At 55.8% G+C, this 18,126-nt stretch overlaps 2 protein-coding genes across 2 annotated transcripts in view; one reads left to right on the top strand and one right to left on the bottom strand.

The window, feature by feature from the left end:
- Positions 1-924: 924 nt before the first annotated feature.
- On the top strand, positions 925-9,409 carry PLEKHG4 (pleckstrin homology and RhoGEF domain containing G4; the record flags this gene model as incomplete). The annotated part of the gene is made up of 20 exons (XM_080703496.1): positions 925-1,429; positions 1,577-1,672; positions 1,749-1,872; positions 1,960-2,053; positions 2,127-2,204; positions 2,284-2,400; positions 2,561-2,659; positions 2,748-2,896; positions 3,032-3,170; positions 3,271-3,387; positions 5,566-5,748; positions 5,998-6,500; positions 6,572-6,818; positions 7,391-7,480; positions 7,562-7,783; positions 7,874-8,044; positions 8,120-8,297; positions 8,639-8,755; positions 8,900-9,118; positions 9,222-9,409. The coding sequence occupies 20 exons, from the start codon at positions 925-927 to the stop codon at positions 9,407-9,409; spliced, it is 3,636 nt and encodes a 1,211-aa protein (XP_080559622.1).
- Positions 9,410-10,228: 819 nt separating this feature from the next.
- KCTD19 (potassium channel tetramerization domain containing 19) overlaps positions 10,229-18,126 on the bottom strand; it is a gene marked incomplete at both ends in the record, with an annotated part of 36,263 nt that continues 28,365 nt past the window's right edge. The window contains 9 exons of the mRNA XM_080703495.1: positions 10,229-10,342; positions 11,168-11,269; positions 11,569-11,723; positions 11,875-12,066; positions 13,904-14,525; positions 14,901-15,015; positions 15,319-15,402; positions 15,595-15,737; positions 16,209-16,309. Of these exons, the coding sequence (XP_080559621.1) occupies positions 10,229-10,342; positions 11,168-11,269; positions 11,569-11,723; positions 11,875-12,066; positions 13,904-14,525; positions 14,901-15,015; positions 15,319-15,402; positions 15,595-15,737; positions 16,209-16,309 (1,628 nt within the window). The remainder of the gene's footprint in view (positions 10,343-11,167; positions 11,270-11,568; positions 11,724-11,874; positions 12,067-13,903; positions 14,526-14,900; positions 15,016-15,318; positions 15,403-15,594; positions 15,738-16,208; positions 16,310-18,126) is intronic.

Here is an 18,126-nt window from a genome sequence, read left to right as displayed (position 1 = left end):
CATCTTTTGGTGCCTAGACCTGGGCACGTGAAGGGAGATGGCTCTGTAAGCGCAGGAGGGGCCCTTCACTCTCCCAGCAGTCGCAAGCCGTGGGGGTGTGTGTGTGGGGGGTGTCTCTTCTAGGGGCCTCCAGTAACCCTGGGTTCACACTTGCCTTCTTGGCGCCACATCTGGTGGTTCCTTTTGCAGGGGGGGTGGGCTGGGCAGGCCTTTCCCTGGGCCGGCAGGATGGCAAGCCCTCCCCTACACAAGCACTCCAGGGCCCCGCGCGCCCCGGGAGCTGCCCTCGCTCCCCCGCGCAGTGGCGGGGTGGGACGCGGTGGCGGTTGGGCTCCGAGGCCCGGGGTGGGCGTCTGCTGTCGGAGCGCGGGCTCGGCTGCGGCTCCGTCCTCCGGCCTGCAGGGGGCGACGTGGGGCCTCTGCTCCCCGCGGCCGGGAGGCGGCGCCCTCGGACGCCGGGCGGCCGGGCTGTACCCGCCGTCGAGCGTGGACGCGCGGAGGCTGCGGCTGCGGCTGCGGCTGCGTGGCCTGGCCGGCCGGGCGGTTCCCCGGGGTGCGAGTGAGGGCGCGGGGAGGCGCGGGCGGCCCCCGCGCGCGGGAAAGGGCGCCGGCACGAGGCACGGTCGGCTTGTGTTGGCGCACCCGAGGGTGGGGCGCCAGGCGAGGCTCACGGAGCGCGGGGGGCGGGCTGGAGGAAGCCCCTGACCTTCTTCACCCTCCCCAGGCCTGAACTGCCGTCCGGCAGCGCTTCCTGTGCCAGCACCCAGCCTGGCACCTCCGTGGGCCGGGCGCGCTCTGCCTCCGTTGCCCGCGGGAGCCTGCCCGACCCCCTTCAACCAGTTCCTGGATGAGCTGTGGCCTCCCTCGACAGAGGCCCAGCCCCTGGCCCACGTGCTCTGAGCGGGCCCAGCCTTAGCAGGGGTGATGGAAGGGCGCCTGACGGATGGAGATGAGGCCCCAGACTCCCAGGGCCACGCCACCGACTGGAGGTTTGCTGTGTGCAGTTTCAGGGATGCCTGGGAGGAGGAGGAACCTGCCTCCCAGATGCAGGTTAAGGACCCTAGTACCCTGCCACCACCAGCAGAAGCGGCCCAGGGCCAAGGGCTTCAGGGCAGCCCCTTGTCCCAGAAGCTTCAATTACCTCCAGAACCAAGGGCTTCCGGGTCAGGGGATGGCCAGAGGAGCATATCAGGGGGCTCCTCAGTCCAGTCAGAGGAGCCAGCCCTCTCTGGAGTGGAGAGCCCGCTGTGCTCCAAGTCCTCTCACCTCAGCCTGGCCGAGGGTGAGAGTGTCAGCGCATGGGGAGGATTGGTAGGGAACCCAGGGCCTGATGGGGCATTGCCAGCTGTCTTGGGCCCTGGGGGACTGGACAGAAACCCAGTGGACCTTGGAGACTCACTATCAGAGACATCAAAGCTGCTAGAGGCAGGTAAGGGAGGCCGGGCTAGGGAAATCTGGGAAGGGACTGGGGATACCTGGAGGTGGTCGTGGAGCCTTTGGGAGGTCTCTGGCCCTGGCTATGGCGAGGTCTCTGGGGAGGTGACCGATGCAGACCCAAGCCATTCCCCTTCCCAAGACCCTAACAGATCCAGCCTCCCTAAGCCTGCTGACTGCCTCCTGGCCCAAGACCTCACCTGGGAGCTGCTGGCCAGTGGCATGGCTGCCTTGCCAGGTATCTGGGAGGGAGGCCTAAAGCAGTGGCGGTGGGAGGCCTGACTGGACAGATGCTCAGTACCTCCTCCCCACAGGGACTCGCGATATGGAAGGCCGAGCAGTGCTGCTGCTGTGTGCGCACAACCCAGCCTGGCTTCACCCCAAGTGCAGCAGCCATGAGCTCACCTGCCTCCTGCTCTACCTGCGAGGCATCCCCAGGTGTGGGGAAGGAGGCTGGGGGACGGCCTGGGCCAGGAGGTGTTGGGACCTGGGACTCCAATACTAACCTGAAGCTCACCTCTTTAGGCCCGAGGTTCAGGCCCTGGGACTCACCATACTGGTTGATGCCCGAATTTGTTCCCCGAACTCTTCCCTCTTGTGGGGGCTCAGCCAGCTACAAGTGAGTACAGGATTGTAGCTCCCCTCCATTCCTTTGTAGATTGAGGGTAGGGCCGAGCTCTGATTCCTTGCAGGAAGCAGCCCCAGGGTCGGTGCACCAGGTGCTGCTAGTGGGGAAGATGCCGGAGGAGGAGGTGCCGTCAGGGTTGCAGGTACTGAGCCAAAGTGACTGGGGGCGGGGAGGGTGGTTCTTCCCCACCCAGGCCTGGATCCCAACACCTTCTCCTGCAGCTAGAGCAGCTGCCCTCTCTTCAGAGCCTGCTGTCCCACATCCCCACTGCCGGGCTGCCTGCTTCGCTGGGAGGATTCCTGCCTTACTGCCACCAGACCTGGCTGGATTTCCGGATGGTCAGTGCGCAGGGGTGGGGTTATGTGGGTAAGCTGGGCCTGCGGAGGAGCCTGCCTCGGCTTGGCTCAAGCAGGGCTGGGCTGGCTGCAGTGGCTTGGAATCGAGGAGGCCTAGGACCAGCACTGCACTCTGGTCATGCTTCTTTTCCCCTGCTCGCAGCGTCTGGAAGCCCTCCAGCAGAGCTGCCAGGGGGTTTGTGCCCTGCTCCAAGGCGCCATCAAGAGCGTGAAGGCCGTGCCCCAGCCCACGGAGTCTGGGGTGAGTGTCCCCTCCCAGTGCCTCCCCGAACGCCCTGCCTCCCTCTTCTCTCCCATGTCTACCACCACCTTGTTGCCCTTAATTACAGGAAGTTGGCCAGCTCCTACATCAGGCACAGGTTCTGATGCAGCAGGTGCTAGACTCGCCACAAGTGGCATGGCTACAATGCCAGGGCGGCTTGGAACTGGCATGGTTGAAACAGGAGGTCCGAGAGGTGACCCTGAGCCCAGACTACAGGTAGGTGTGAGTCCAGCTTCCAGATCTGGCCCCAACTTAGCCCACCATGTCCATGCTCAGCTGGCTGACTCAGAATCAGCCGGGAGTATGATAGGGTAGAGTAGAGCAAAGGTCTTACTTTGTGCCCTGCGCCAGGCCTGCGGTGGCCAAGGCCGATGAGCTGTACGGGCGTGTGGATGGATTGCTGCACCAGCTGACCCTGCAGAGCAACCAACGAGTGCAGGCTCTAGAGCTGCTGCAGACGCTAGAGGCCCAAGAGGGCCAGCTGCACCAGGTGGGCACTCCTTGTCCTCAGTGGGCCCTGCCCCTGGTCTCAAGCACGACTCCTACCCAGCTGTACACAAAAGCAGCCTTTCCCTGCTGTGTCCATCCAGATTGAAGTGTGGCTACAGCAGGTGGGCTGGCCAGGCCTGGCGGAGCCAGGGGAGCCCTCGCTGGACATGCTGCTCCAGGCCCAAGGCCCTTTTCGGGAACTGGACCAGATTGCCCAGGTAAATCTAGTCACTGTGCATTCTGTAGATCCTGGGGCACTTTGCCAGGGACTAGGATTGGAAGAGCGAGTGAAAGCAAATCAATGCCAGAGGGTATCCATTGTAACCAAAGTGTCACAGCCATATATATGTTTGTAAACTGATGTGAGAACTCTGGAGAGAAGTGACACAGTGGTTCTACTGTGCTGAGGACCTGACCCAGCAGGGGTGTCAGCCAAGTTTTCTGTGGGTGACTTTTCTCCCGGGAGCTAAAGGATAAGTTGGGATCAATCCGGCAGAAGAGGTTTGGGGACAGAGGAGCAGTTCAGGCTGGGGAAAGGGCATGTTCAAAGATCCTGTGGCAGGAAGGAATATGATGAGCCTGAGGTACCACAAGGCCAGTGAAGCTGCAGTGCGGAGCAGAAGAGAGACGGTGGGTGAGATGAGGCTGGATGACTTATCAGTGGCCAGATCACTTAGGCCTCGTAGCAGTGGAAAGTTTAAGTAAGAAAATTGCACTTAGCGAGGCCTTTTGCAACTCAGTGAGACCCTGTTTCAACATAAAGAATAAGAAATAGGGCTGGGGGTGTAGCTTGGAGGTTGAGTGCCCCTGGGTTCCATCCCCAGTACTGCAAAATAAGAGGTTGCATATTCAGATCTATGTTCTCAAAAGATGATCACAGATTCTAGGTAGACAGCACCTTGGAGAATGGACATAGGAAGTCCAGTGAAGAAGCATCTGCAGGAGTCCAGGCGGGAAATACAGTTGCCCCTAGGTAGCTGTGGGGGGTTGGTTCCAGGACCTGCCTTGGCTTTTCAAACCCACGGATGCTCAAGTGTTTTATGTAAAATAGCATAGAGCCAGGCATAGTGCTTGCCCATAATCCCAGTGCTTGGGGCTGAAACGGGAGGATCACAGGTCCAAGAAATGGGAGGATTGTAGATCCAGGACCAGCTTAGCAACTGAGTGAGACCCTTCGCAACCTAGAGAGACTCTGTTTCAGAATAAAACATAAAACAGGGCTGGGGATATAGCTCAGATGTAAACTGCTCCTCCTGGGCTCAATCCCTAGTACCAAATAAATGAAATGAAATGAAATAAAATAGCATAATATTTGCATATATGTATCTCCTTCCATATACCTTAGATCATCTCTAGATTACTTATAATACCTGATATAGTAGAGATGCTACATAAATAGTTAAGTTCTATTGTTTAGAGAATAATGGCCAGAAAAAAACTACCTGTTGAGTACAGATAGAATTTTTCCAAACATTTAATTAATTAATTAATTAATTATTTTTGTGGTGTTGGGGATTGAGCCCAGGGGCATTCTACCTCTGAGCTATACTCCCAGTCCTATATTTTATTTGGAAGCAGGGTCTCCCTAAATTGGGCCTCACTAGGTTGCTGAGGCTAGTTCTGAACCTGTGCTCCTCCTGTCTCAGCTTTCCAAGTACTGGGATTATAGGCATGCACCACCATGCCCAGCTCTTCCCAAATATTTTTAGTGCAAGTGCAAGGTTAGTTGAATCCACAGATGCAGAACCCACGGAAGAGGGAGCCATAGGTATGGAAGGATAACTGTAGCGCTTGCTCTGGCTGGGACCGTGGCAGGGGGAGATTTGGAAAGTTTGTAGGACTTGATGGCGTATCCATGTGGCAGGGTCAGGAGGGGGCCGTTTGAGGACGAATGGGTGCTGTTCCCTCAGAGGCCCTAGGAGAGGAGGGCCTTCTGGGGAAGGTACTCATGAGTCCAGGCTCTGAAATGGCTGACAGAATGAGAGGAAGGCCTTTGGGTATTGGGCCTGGAGCTGGGGGGACAGTCTGGCAGGAGAGGGTCCCTTGGTGGGTGTGGGGTGTGGATGACATTTGGGGTCTGGTCACACAAGATTGCCTGGGGCAGGCAGTGCCCAGTCTGTAGGAGCCCAGGTGAAGGAAGGGGAGGAAGAGGAGGTTCTTGGAGGAGGCCAAGGAGAATCAGGTGCCAAGGAAAGAGGCAGAGTCCAGTATCAGCGGGATGGGGCTGAAAGGTAGAGCTGGAAGGTTTAGGGAGGGGGTGTTGGTGCCAGGGGTGGGTGGAGGGAAGGCCTCCACCTTTGGAGAGATTTGAGGACATGTAAATTTCGACAGAAAAGATCTGGGCTTGGGGCTGGACGGCCAGTTCTGGGCCAGCTGAGCCTGACCTCTCTCTCCAGGAGCAGGTCCGACAGGGGGAGAAGTTGCTGCAGCCACTGGCTCCCTGGGAGGCCGCTGAATTGGGTCCCCTTGGGATGCGATTTCTGGCCCTGCGAGCCCAGCTGATGGAATTCTCCAGGGCTCTGGCCCAGCGGCGCCAGCGGCTGGCAGATGCGGAGAGGCTGTTTCAGTTTTTCAAGCAGGTGGGCAAGAGGTCCTATCTGGCTCTATGGTCAGTGGGGCCAAAGGAGTGGCCGCCCCTGCACCGTCCCAGCCCGAGCTCTTCCTGCTCATCCTGCCTGTTGGCTCCCTGTGCCTTCAGTCAGACTCTGAAACCCACTGGGAACATGGCCTGGGCCAGCCTTCTGGGAGCTGGGGGGTGGGTCCAGGAGAAGGCTGGGGGTGAGGGGTTGCTGGGGCTCCCTCTCATGCCCTCTGGCCTTGTGTTGCAGGCCTCGACGTGGGCTGAGGAGGGGCAGCGGGTACTGGCAGAGCTGGAACAGGAACATACAGGGGTCGTGCTGCAGCAGCTGCAGCTGCACTGGACCAGGCACCCCGACTTGCCTCCTGCCCACTTCCGAAAAATGTGGGCTCTAGCCACAGGGCTGGGCTCAGAGGGCATCCGCCAGGAGTGCCGCTGGGCGTGGGCGCGGTGCCAGGACACCTGGCTGGCCCTGGACCAGAAGCTTGAGGCTGCGCTGAAGCCACCGCTGGCGGGCAGCACAGCTAGCCTGAGTGTCAGCCGAGAACCCACCCCACCTGCCATCCCGCCCCTGAGGAAGGCCTACAGCTTTGACCGGAATCTGGGGCAGAGTCTCAGTGAGTCTGCCCACCATTTGCACCATGCGGCCACTGTCTCTGCCCGCCACGGACCAAAGCCTGGAGGTGGTGTCCGGCCCAGGTCATCCTCTGCTGTGCCCCTTCCAGGCGCCTCCGACCTCAGGAGCCTCAACAGGTACAGCTGCGGGCAGGGCAGGGAGGGCGTGGAGGGTAGACGTTTTGGTCCTGACTCCATCCACCTGCTAGGCTCCAGCTGGTGCTGGCAGAGATGGTAGCCACAGAGAGGGAGTATGTCCGGGCTCTTGACTACACCATGGAGAATTATTTCCCTGAGCTGAATCGCCCCGATGTGCCCCAGGGCCTCCGTGGTCAGCGTGCCCATCTCTTTGGCAACCTAGAAAAGCTGCGAGACTTCCACCACCATTTCTTCCTGCGTGAACTAGAGGCTTGCACCCGGCACCCGCCCCGCGTGGCCTATGCCTTCCTGCGCCATGTAAGCCCCACAAGCCACAGGGCCCCCGCTGATTGTGCCACACTCCCCAGAGGGCCGTCGAGCACATCTGCACTAGCTACAGTTATGGGCAAGTCCCACTACACACCCTGCATCTCAGGATGGTTTTAGTTGAGTAGGAGAGATATAAAAAGTGTGAGAGAGAATTCCAGGTAAAGTTGGGGCTGGGAGTTAAATAAGCAGCACTAATGCCTGTTCCTGGCAGGGCAGGGCTCCCACTTCAGAGAGAGCAGTGAGTGGCAGCTCGTGAGTCAGAGTGGCCTGTGTGGGAAGGCCTGGTGCTCACAGTGAGCATGGCTGAGTGTGGTGGGTGAGAGAAAGACCGTGGCGAGGTGACACCGGAGACGAACTTCAGAGCTGCAGGAGGGGCAGAGTTGAATGCAGAAGCTGTGCATAGTCTTGCCAGATCATCCCTCATTCAGAGCAGGATTGGGGGAAAGGGCCTTGAGACACCCGTTGGCATTTTGGTCCTCAAGGTGAGAGGTCTGGCTGGGGGGGGGGCAGCCTTTGGGAGCTGGTCCCCTGTATCTGGGCTGAGTGGTGTGTCCTTGTAGAGGGTGCAGTTTGGAATGTACGCGCTCTACAGCAAGAACAAACCTCGCTCTGATGCTCTGATGACCAGCTATGGTCACGCCTTCTTCAAGGTAGGAGCCCGAGATTGTAGGAGGAGTAGGGGAGTGGGTGTCACAATTGAAACCACTCAGTGGTCTCCCATCCACCTGCAGGACAAGCAGCAAGCACTGGGAGACCACCTGGACTTGGCCTCCTACTTGCTAAAGCCCATCCAGCGAATGAGCAAGTATGCGCTGCTGCTGCAGGAGCTGGCGCGGGCCTGCGGGGGGCCCGTGCAGGAGCTGAACGCCCTGCAGGAGGCCCAGAACCTCGTTCACTTCCAGCTGCGGCACGGCAATGACCTGCTAGCCATGGATGCTATCCAGGGCTGTGATGTGAGTCCTGCCGGGCCACGGTAGACGTGTCGTGGGTGTGGAAGACGAAGGTGGGAAGGGCTGGGCACCCACCGGGCCCCGACTTTGCAGGTTAACCTCAAAGAACAGGGACAGCTGGTGCGCCAGGATGAGTTCACGGTGCGGGCGGGCCGCCACAAGTCCCTACGCCGTGTCTTTCTCTTTGAGGAGCTGCTGCTCTTCAGCAAGCCTCGCCGAGGGCCCCTGGGCATCGACATATTCACCTATAAGCGCTCTTTCAAGGTGGGCACACCTGCTCGGCCCCCTGCCTCCCCATCCCTACCATGCCTCACCAAGCCCCTCTCCCTGGCCACGCAGATGGCTGACCTCGGCCTCACGGAGTGCTGTGGGGATAGCAAACTGCGCTTTGAGATCTGGTTCCGCCGTCGCAAGGCCAGGGACACCTTTGTGCTGCAGGCCTTCAGCCTGGCTGTCAAGCAGGCCTGGACGGCTGACATCTCCTGCCTGCTCTGGAGGCAGGCCGTCCACAACAAGGGTGGGTCTCTGCGCCTTTCTTCACCCCACACTTCCCTCCCCGGGAGGCTAGGAAGGGTCTAGGGACCTGGAAAAGCTTGGGAAGGGGGTGGCCCAGCAACAGCCACCAGTGTAAGGGCAAAACTGCAAAGGCAAGCAGTCCTGCTTTCGCTGTCTGACTAGTATTAACTTCTGAGTGTCAGGATCCTCAACTCTCCAGGGGAATTATGATCCCGCCACACAGGATTGATGATTGATGAGAACCTGGCACAGGATGGTTAAGCTGCAGGGCGTGGGTGAACAGGAGAGACTGCTTACTAGATGGAACCCGGAGGGCCTCATGAATACCTACTCTCTACTCAGAGGTGCGCATGGCTGAGATGGTGTCCATGGGTGTGGGGAACAAGGCCTTCCAGGACATCGCCCCCAGCGAGGAAGCTATCAGTGACCGCAACATCAACTGTGTCCTAAAGCGCCGAGGTAGCAGGAGGGCTGCAGGGGTGGGGTGGAAGAGCTGTGGGGGAGGCCATATGGACCTCTGCGAGCCCTGGCTGGTGATCCCCTGCAGACCACAGGCCAGATTGGGCTTCAGCCCATCCCAGCCTGACCCTCTCTCTTATGCAGAAATTCGCTCTCGGGCCTCCATTGCTGTGGCTTCGTTTGACTACGACAGTCCCTACCTGGGGGCCTCAGGTTTCCTTCCTGGAGACCCTGCCTCTTGCTCTGTTCTGGGATCCCTCAACCTGCACTTGTACAGAGACCCGGGTCTACTGGGCCTCCGCTGGCCCCTGTACCCCCCCAACTTCCCAGAGGAAACAGCGCTGGAGGCTGAGGCAGAGCTGGGTAGCCAGCCCTCTCTCAGTATGTCTGGGCTTAGCAGAGGCAGGAGGCTTGGCCTGGGGCTAGGCCCAGCCCTCCCCAGCTGCTGACTCAGTCTCCCCGCTAGCTCCTGAGGACTCAGAAGTCTCGTCCCAGTGCCCATCAGCCAGTGGCTCCAGTGGCTCCGACAGCAGCTGTGTGACAGGGCAGGCCCTGGGCAGGGGCCTTGAGGACTTGTCTTATGTAAGTGCCATTTCGCCCTATGCCCCTCAGCCCTTCTCCAGCCCAGCCTGGGCCATGGCTGCCTTCTCTTGAGGTAGAGTGGGGAGGGGGCAGAGCCATTCCCAGAGACACCCTCCCCACCCAGACCCAGACCCAGGACAGCAGGCATTCACGCCTGGCCTGGTACGCAGGTCTGAGCCCAGGCTTGAAGGCAAGCAGTGTGTCCAGCAGCCGGTAGCTCCAAGGAAAATCACCTCTCGGATCTGCTGGGACGGGGCGAGGCTGGTGCCCAGGCTGCCTTCCAGCACACGTGCGGTCCTATTAACCACCTGTTCTGGTGGTGTTGCTGTTGACTGACCTACCGGGACCTCTTCCAGGGAGTCTGGGAATGCACCCCAATCCCAGTTTCCTGGGCCCCTATATTTGTCCCTGTCCCCGCTCCAGCCCTCAGCCCAATTGTGAGGAATAGGCCAGGGCAGGTATTTCCATGCTGTAGGCTAGTGGGGTACCACGTGGCTCTAGTCAGTGACCGTGCAGCTCCCAGACCCCAGGAGGAACACAGACAGGTTCCCAGCAGTTGTTTCTCAACCCACAGACACAGGTGCCAGCCCACCATTACTGGACCCTTACCCTTGCCTGCCCTGGCTTCCCAACCTTTGTTTTCTGGGCCATTTTGGTTATTTTGACTTGATGCCTTTTGAACAGTTTCCTAATAGAGTTACTATTGTCTCACTGATACTTAGGCCTTTGATGTCTCAGAGAAGGAGTCGAGGCCTTTGACTTGTGATCTACTCTTTTATTTGTTTATAATAATAAAAAATAGTGATTTGTATCCTTGGATGGGCATCTGAATTCTGGGGATATTCTCAATTACAAGAGCCTGGATCAGTGGGGGCAGCATCTCTGGGCACCCTATCCCTCTTGTAAGTACTTGCTGAGGACAGAGTAAGAGACCGACCGAGACAGGCCCCTCTGGATGAGCAGGTCCACGCAGCGGCCATATTTTCTGGCGAAAGGCAGTGTGAGCTGCAAGGAGAGGCCCGTCTTACCCTGACGTCCTGGCATGTGCCTACCCTGACTCCATGTGGATGGGTTCTCCCATCTGGTGGGGTTTGGGGTGGGGAAGGCTCCACTGTTGGGGACCTCTGAGGTGCTAGGGCTCAGTTCTGCTCCAAGACATCTCAGGGCGTGGCTAGGAGTGTCGGAAGTGTTTCCTGTTTCTCATTTTCCACTTTCTATCCATAGATGCTGACTTCACCTTTACAAACCAGAGACAAGCCAGAGGCCTAATAGTAATTGGGTATTAGTGTGTTTATAGTGAATGACTTTATAATCACTTGATTAGAAAAAATGGAATATTAATAAGAAATTAGCTAAATCTTTTCTACCTACAATGCTGAAATTATTTTAAGGAATCAAAAAAAGTCTTGATAATTTCTTTGTCCTTATTAGACATGTTTTCTTTACAAAGAATGCCTCTAAGCAGTTTAAATGTAAAAAATGGCGACACTGTGGCTAAGCAGGTAAAGTCGGTATCTGTGGGTGAAAGGCCTGACCCCCTTGCAGGCAGGCTTGGGTTTACCGGGCATGCTTTTCCAAGTGCAGCCAAGGTTGTTAGTGATGAGGCATGGTTGGTATAGTGGAGGGAAGTTATAAAAACCAATGGACTGAATGTTGCTTTCTGATGACTCTGGAGCAGTTCATTTCTGCCATCGTCTCTCCCTCTCTGGGACCAGCAGCCCATGCCCTATGCCTCCCTTGCCTCTGTACAGCACTGGCCCTGTGCAGCAAGACAAGGTCCATCTGAGGCATCCGGGGTTGCCATTCCCGGTAGGGTATGGGTGGCCTCACCTCCACCCAGCTGTACAGGCGCTCCTGGGTGTGCCGGTCATCCTTGAAGCCGGCGATGGCCAGCAAATCCACCACAAACTGCTTGGGGCTGATGTGTAGGGTCTGCCAGGAAAGCACAGTCAGGCAGGGCCATGGGCAGTTCCCAGCCCGCAGAGTGAAGTGCAGACAGGGACTTCCTTGGGCCTGCAGGAGCCACAGGGTCCAGGGCAGGCATTCCAGAGCCACCCCTTGGCCAAGGCTGAGCGCAGATGCTTCTTGTCCCTGCGCTTCCTGCAACCCTGCTGCCCCTGACTAATTCCCCATCTCTGCTTGCTTCCTCTTGTCTTACAACACTTACTGCAGGGCAGTGGGATGGGGGGACAGGTCAGGGTGCCCAGAGCCCTGGCACCTGACATACATACCCACAGCCGGTTGGCCAGCGAGACCACTTTGGCCGTGATGGCTTTGGGGTCCTTTTGTCTGATGGAATCCAGGATGATGTCAGTCAGGAATCGGTGACATTTCTGTGCATAAAACATCTCTTCCCAGGACAGAGAGAAACTCAGAAAAGTCACCTCTGTGGAGAAGGGAGAATGGCTATGTCACATCTGTCCACAACCAGGTACTGGAGGTAGCTGAGGGGACAGGGAGAGGTGTAGGACTTCCTGGGTAGGGGCTCCGGCATCTCCACAAGAAGTACACAGCCAGGCATGGCTGCAAAGCCTCACCTCGGGGCTGGGGGCTTGCTGTGAGTGGCGTATGCCTGAGGTTGTCCATCTGGGTGGTGTAGATGATGCTCTCCTCAAAGAACATGCAAGAGCCATCGCTGCCCACCACAGGGGGGTGAGTCACCTTAAGGATGACCCCTGGGTTGTCTGCTCCACTGGCATCAGGCAGAGGCTGTTCAGGGGCTGGGCTATCTGTGGAAACAAGGGAGGGGACTCTCCTTAGGCTTGACAGCTCAAGTTCAGAGCCCAAGCAAGGAGAGAGGACCTCTGGTGACAGACCATTAGAGTCACCCTCCCTTCCAGAAGCCTCCAGCTTCTTGGAAGTGGCCCCATTTCTTTTTATTTCTCTGGCATCACTACAAGCCAAATCTTGAATTTCAGAACTCCAAGGAATGCTCCAAATTTCTCTGCTGAACTCATACTAGTACTAAATAGGGCCAGAAACGCAGTTGAGGACCAGGAATCTATAAAACTGTAAAATAAGCGAGGCGTGGTGGTACACATTTGTAATCCCAGCATTTGGGAGGCTGAGACAGGAGGATCTTGGTTTGCAGACAGCTTCAGCTACTACTTAGTAAAGCCCTTAGCAACTCAGTGAGACCCTGTGTCAAAATAAAGAATAAAAAATGTGGCTGGGGCTGGGCATGGTGGCTTGTAATCCCCGTGCTTGGGAGGCTGAGACAGGAGGATCGCGCGGGTTCGAAGCCAGCCTCAGCTACTTAGTGAGGCTCTCAGCAACTTAGTGAGACCCTGTTTCAAAAATAAAATATAAAATAGGCCTGGGAGTATAGCCCGGAGGTAGAAAGCCTCTGGGTTCCACCCCAGGACCACACACACACACACAAAAATGTGGCTGGGGGTGTAGTTTGGAGGTTGAATACGCCTGGGTTCTATCCCCAGTACCGAAAACAAGCAAAAAAAAAAAAAAAAAGTGTAAAGTAACACAGGGCGTGGTGATCACATGCTTGTAATCCTAGTACTTGGAGGTACTTGAAACTTAATAAGACCCTCTTTCAAAATAAAGAATAAAAAATAGGGCTGGAGGTAGAGCTTAGAGGTAGAATGCCCCTGGGTTCCATCCACAATACTGCCAAAAACAAAAAACGACCAACTAAAATGAGGGCGCTTTTGGGGCCAGCCATTCACGTGTTTCTGCTCTCCTGGACTTTCCCCGGATTTCCCTCGGCAGCCCACGTGCCACGTGAGCTCTTCTCCAAGACCTATTCATCCTGCACACCTCCCTTGGCAGGGGCCCACCTCCTTGCAGTCACCCAGGCTAGAACCAGCCCCTCCTTGGCCCATCCCTCTCCCTGCCAACCCCGACTGCATGAGCCTCTTTTCACCCAGCCTAGAACAAACTCAGGTTTCTGACAGCCCCCTTTAGCTGCCGCACTCCCCCTGCCCTGGGCATGCTTCCTGCAGCATACACATGACGACACGCTCCCTTAGTTAAAGTCCTTCAGGGACCGCCCACTCCTTTCAGGGTCAGCACAGCACCAAGCCCTAAACTTGGCCCCCAAGACCTGGCCTGATGCCTCATCCCACAGCCTCCACCCGGAAGCCAGGCCTCCGATAGAGCAGTACCCTGCGCTTCCACAAACAGCCTAGACTTTGCTTTCCTGCCCCAGCCTCCTGTGTTCCTACCCCCCCCCCCCCCGCCCAAGTTCATTGCAGTTTCCTGTCCCCACAAGCCAGGCCAACATATTAGCCATTTCGGTGTCTGCTGCCTGGCCCAGAGCTGGCACTAGCGAGTGGAGGCTCTGGTCCCCCTCTTGTCACTCACTCACTCTGTGGTCTTAACCAAGGATCTTGCTTTTTTGTTATAAACGAGACTTAGATTAAGAATGAAATAGGTACCTAGGAGGCTAAGACAGGAGGATTACAAGTTCAAGGCCAGCCTGGGCAACAATGGGAAACCTTGTCTTGAAAAATCAAAAGGGCTAGGGATGTAGCTCCTTGGTAGAAGGCCCCTGGGCTCAATCCTCAGTATAAATAACTAGTCCCCAATAAATAAGTGGCTGGGACTCACCTCTGTCCTTTGCTCTCTGCTTGCTCCAGTCCTTCGTGGCAACTGCTCTTTTTGTGGGGAAGTATGGCTTAAAGGTTGGCTCTGGTCCCTTGTCTTTTGCTCCAGCCCCTGCCTGTGGTCCTGGATCCTTCTCTGAGGCTGTGGAATGGGCTTTCCAGGCAGCTGAGGTGCTGGGCTGGGAAGCAGTGTCACTTCCTGGGGGGAGGTGCAGGGCCACTTCCTCCAAGGAGCTGTTCCGGGGGGCTGTCAGAGGCTGCAGTTCCCACTGTTTGCAATTGACCATGTCCCACTCCCTTACTAGGGAGATGAGTTTTTGCATGGGCGTGACGGGAGGGTCTTTGTTTTCAGACTTCTGTGGGAGGTTGATCGTGGTGCACTTCTTCTTAGGGGGACTCTCTGAGTGGCCCCCCCAGTGCCTGGGGTTGGCGCACAAGCTAGAGCAGTGTGCGTACGCGCTGGGGTTGCCTGCCCTCTTGGTATTTCGGCACAGGGAGACCTGGATGGTCCGAGTGTACTGTTCAGCGTCTTCCATTTGGCTGGCCCTGGCCACGGTCCCCTTGGTCTTGTTCCATGGAGTCCTCTCGCTACACTCTTGGAAGTCCACAGGCATGCAGGCTGTGGTCTGGGGAGCAAGGGGTACAGTAGCTCTGGGCGTGTTGCGCATTGTCTCCGAAGCCTTGTCTGAGACCTAAGAAGTTGGGCCTCCAAGACTTCACCCGCTCACCTAGGTCACTCCTGTCGGTGACATGAGTCAGCAGTTTTAGCTATGTTTAGTTTGAGTGGCTATTGTGCCAGCCCAGGGGCCTTTTACTCCAACAGGAGAGATTATTGGCATCCCAGGCCACAAGTAACCAGCATATCTCTGTACCTCCTGCAAGGCTCAGAAACTGGTTCTTGTACAAAGAACCTGTGTGGACCAGACTCTCTCACTTCACCCCCACCCCAATAACCGCGTTTGAGCCTGCGGGCACTGCCACCCAAACACAGTTGGGCTTACTTCCTTGGCATCTCCATTGAACTCCACCAGCGACCCTGGCCCTTCCGTCACCACATGCAGCTTCCTGATGGGAAAAGCTTCTTCATTTTCAGATTCCTTTTCCTGCATCCATGACCTGCAGAGACCAAGAGGGGCTGGTTAGTGAAGGGAAGCTTCCATCAGTCTATCAGCTAGGTGATAGGTCTGCCCGCTGCTGAGAGTAACAGAGAGATGGTAGAGAGAGGCGCTCCAAAGGCTTCTGCTCAGGTCACTGGTCAGTCCTGAGCTTGTTCCATCCCCTCAGCTCTCCGGGGAGAGGAGGTTCTGTAGCAGTTTCAGCTCCGGGGAGAGGAGGTTCTGTAGCAGTTGAGACTTAGCATTTCCAATAGAAACATAAGGGTCCAAGTCCAAAGTAGGAATTCTAGTGCGGTTTTCTTACTTGTATGCCGCACATTGGGCAAGGGCTTCTGAGAGGGATGGGATGTGGTACTCCTCCACCTCCTGACAGAAGAGGGGCCATTCCCTGCAAACAATAAGGAGATGTCACGCTGGGCAGATGGGGTGGGAGTGTGGGATGCGTAAGCCCCTAGAGAGGCTGCCTTGAATATCAGTGCCCATGTTGGAGATGACAGAACCTTCCCACTGCCAACTCAGGTGTCCTTTGTTGCAGAAGGGTTGGCCTCAGCGACTTTGCCAATGATCTCACTTTGCTTACTTAAATTCAGATGGTAGAAACAGTTTTCCAAGTCTCAGGAAGTTGAGAACGTGTCGGAACATGTGGCCATCCCCGTGGATGAGCAGGGTCTGTCCGTATGTAATCCAGTACGCTCTCTGAGGGTTGGACAGCAGCTCTGGATACTGCAGGGGGGTGGACACTGGTTAGCCCCAAGGACTCGGTCTTTATTGAGGGGCAGGCCAGTCACCTCTCACTTCATTTCCCTGACCACACTAGAGCAGAGGTTTGGGGATTTCCATCTCCCTGTCTTGTTGGCCACAGGGAACCGCTGTGGGGAACAGAGCATCCAGGAATCAGCACATCATCACTGCTTCAACGACTGCGGGTCCCCCTCCCCAAGGCACTTGGAACCCACCCTACCTCCTCCTTGGTCCAAGCCCTCACTACTGACCTCCTCCCTGCCCATAGTGCCGAGGCCTTCCCACATGCCACTCATTTCTGCTCATGGGATAAGAGGACTCCAGGCAGTGGGGTAGGGAGAAAGTCCTCATCCTATCCCGGTCCTGGGGCTGCGCGAGGGTCTTGTGACGGGTCCCAAAGCAGCTGAGGAAGGGAAGCCAGAGTGGGAAGAGGGCAGCTGGGGCTAGCAGTACCTTCAGCAGGGTCTGCAGCGTGGTTGCATACCAGTGGCTTCCAACATAAACCTTGATGATCTGTTGGGGGGAATACACGGTGATCTCTGCCGTCCATTCATCTGTGGGAACCAGCGAGAGGAAATACGTCATATGGCCAGAAGAGAAATTAGGTTGACCATTTTGATCAATAGTATATTGCATGCAAAGCATCCCTGCCTTTGCCATTCATACTGTGTGGCCCGAGCAGCAGAAATCCTGTATACCAGCCTCTCCTGTTTATGTTTCTTCCTGGGAGGTGAGGCCGACGTGGAATGGCAGCTTTGAGGGTCAGATGGTGACTGAGGTGGGTAGAGGAACCCTCTGGAATTCCAGCCCCAAGGGCTCTGGTCCTTCCTCACCTAACCCCTCTTCTTCAAGAAAGCTTGAGCTCTGCATGGTGGTGCACACATATAATCCTAGCATTTGGGAAGATCACAGTTCGTGGCCAGCCTTAGCTACTTTGTGAGGCCCTTTGCAACTCAGTGAGACCCTGTTTCAAAATAAAGAATAAGCCGGACGTGGTGGCGCACGCTTGTGATCCCCGCTCTTGGGAGGCTGAGAAAGGAGGATCGTGTAGGTTCGAAGCCAGCCTCAGCTACTCAGTGAGGCTGTCAGCCACTTAGTGAGACCCTGTTTCCAAATAAAAAATATAAAATGGGGCTGGGAGTGTATCCCAGAGGTAGAAGGCCCCTGGGTTCCATCTCCAGTACCACCAAAAATAAAAAATAAAAAAAGAATAAAAAATAGGGTTGGGGGTGTCACTCGGGGGTAGAATGCCCTTGGGTTACATCCCCAATATCACAAAAGAAAGAAAGAAAGAAAAAAGACAAGCAAGCAAGCAAGCTTGGCTGATGATTCTGTCCATCCGCATTGCACATGCCTCTAGTTTCTGACTGGTTGTCCTGGTATGTAGCTTTATATGTGGCCACTCAGATAAGAGCTAAGAGTTCCTCTGTATGTTTGTGTTATGGTCTGGCAGATGTCATAGACCCAGCTCTCATCAAATCGCTATCTTTTTTTTTTTATTTTTTGGGGTACTGGGGATGGAACCCAGGGGCATTGTACCTCCGAGCTACACCCCCAGTCCTATTTTTTAGTCTTTTTATTTTTGAAACAGGGTCTCACTGAGTTGAAAAGGGCCTTGTTAAGTAGCTGAGGCTGCCCACAAACCACAATCCTCTCTCTGGTCTCAGCTTCCTGAATGCTGGGATTACAAGTGTGTGGACCATTGTTGTCACTTCTTTAGAGACCAAGCATCTAGACATGTCACAGGGCTGGGAAGATGAACCTATGACCCTTTTCCTGAGTTTTGGAACCTTTTTTTTTTTTTTTTGGTACTGGGGATGGCACCCAGGGGCATTGCAACTCCAAGGTACATCCCCAGTTCTATTTTTTAGTATTTGTTTTGCAGGTCTGGGGATGGAACCCAGGGGCATTTGACCTCCAAGCTATACCCCTTGCCCTATTTTTTATTATTTTTATTTTTATTTTTATTTTTATTTTTATTTTTTGGTGGTACTGGGATTCCTGGAAGCCCTTATACCTCCAGGCTACACTCCCAGACATTTTTTTTTTTTGAAACAGGGTCTCTTAAGCCAGCGAGGCTGGCTTTGAACCTGCGCTATCCTCCTGTCTCCACCTCCCAAGCGTGGAGATTACACACGTGCACCACCACGCCTGGCTCACTGGAACCATTCTTTTTTTTTTTTTTTTTTTTTTTGGTGGTACTGGGGGTGGAACCCAGAGGCTTTCTACCTCTAGGCTATACTCTCAGACCTTTTTTATATTTTATTTGGAAATAGGGTCTCACTAAGTTGCTGAGAGCCTCACTAAGTAGCTGAGGCTGGCTTTGAACCTGTGCGATCCTCCTTTCTCAGCCTCCCAAGCGCGGGAATTA

The sequence above is a fragment of the Muscardinus avellanarius genome (genome assembly GCF_963383645.1).
Source record: "Muscardinus avellanarius genome assembly, chromosome: 10".
In the NCBI taxonomy this organism is placed as follows: domain Eukaryota; kingdom Metazoa; phylum Chordata; class Mammalia; order Rodentia; family Gliridae; genus Muscardinus; species Muscardinus avellanarius.
This window is presented reverse-complemented; position numbering and strand designations above follow the sequence as displayed.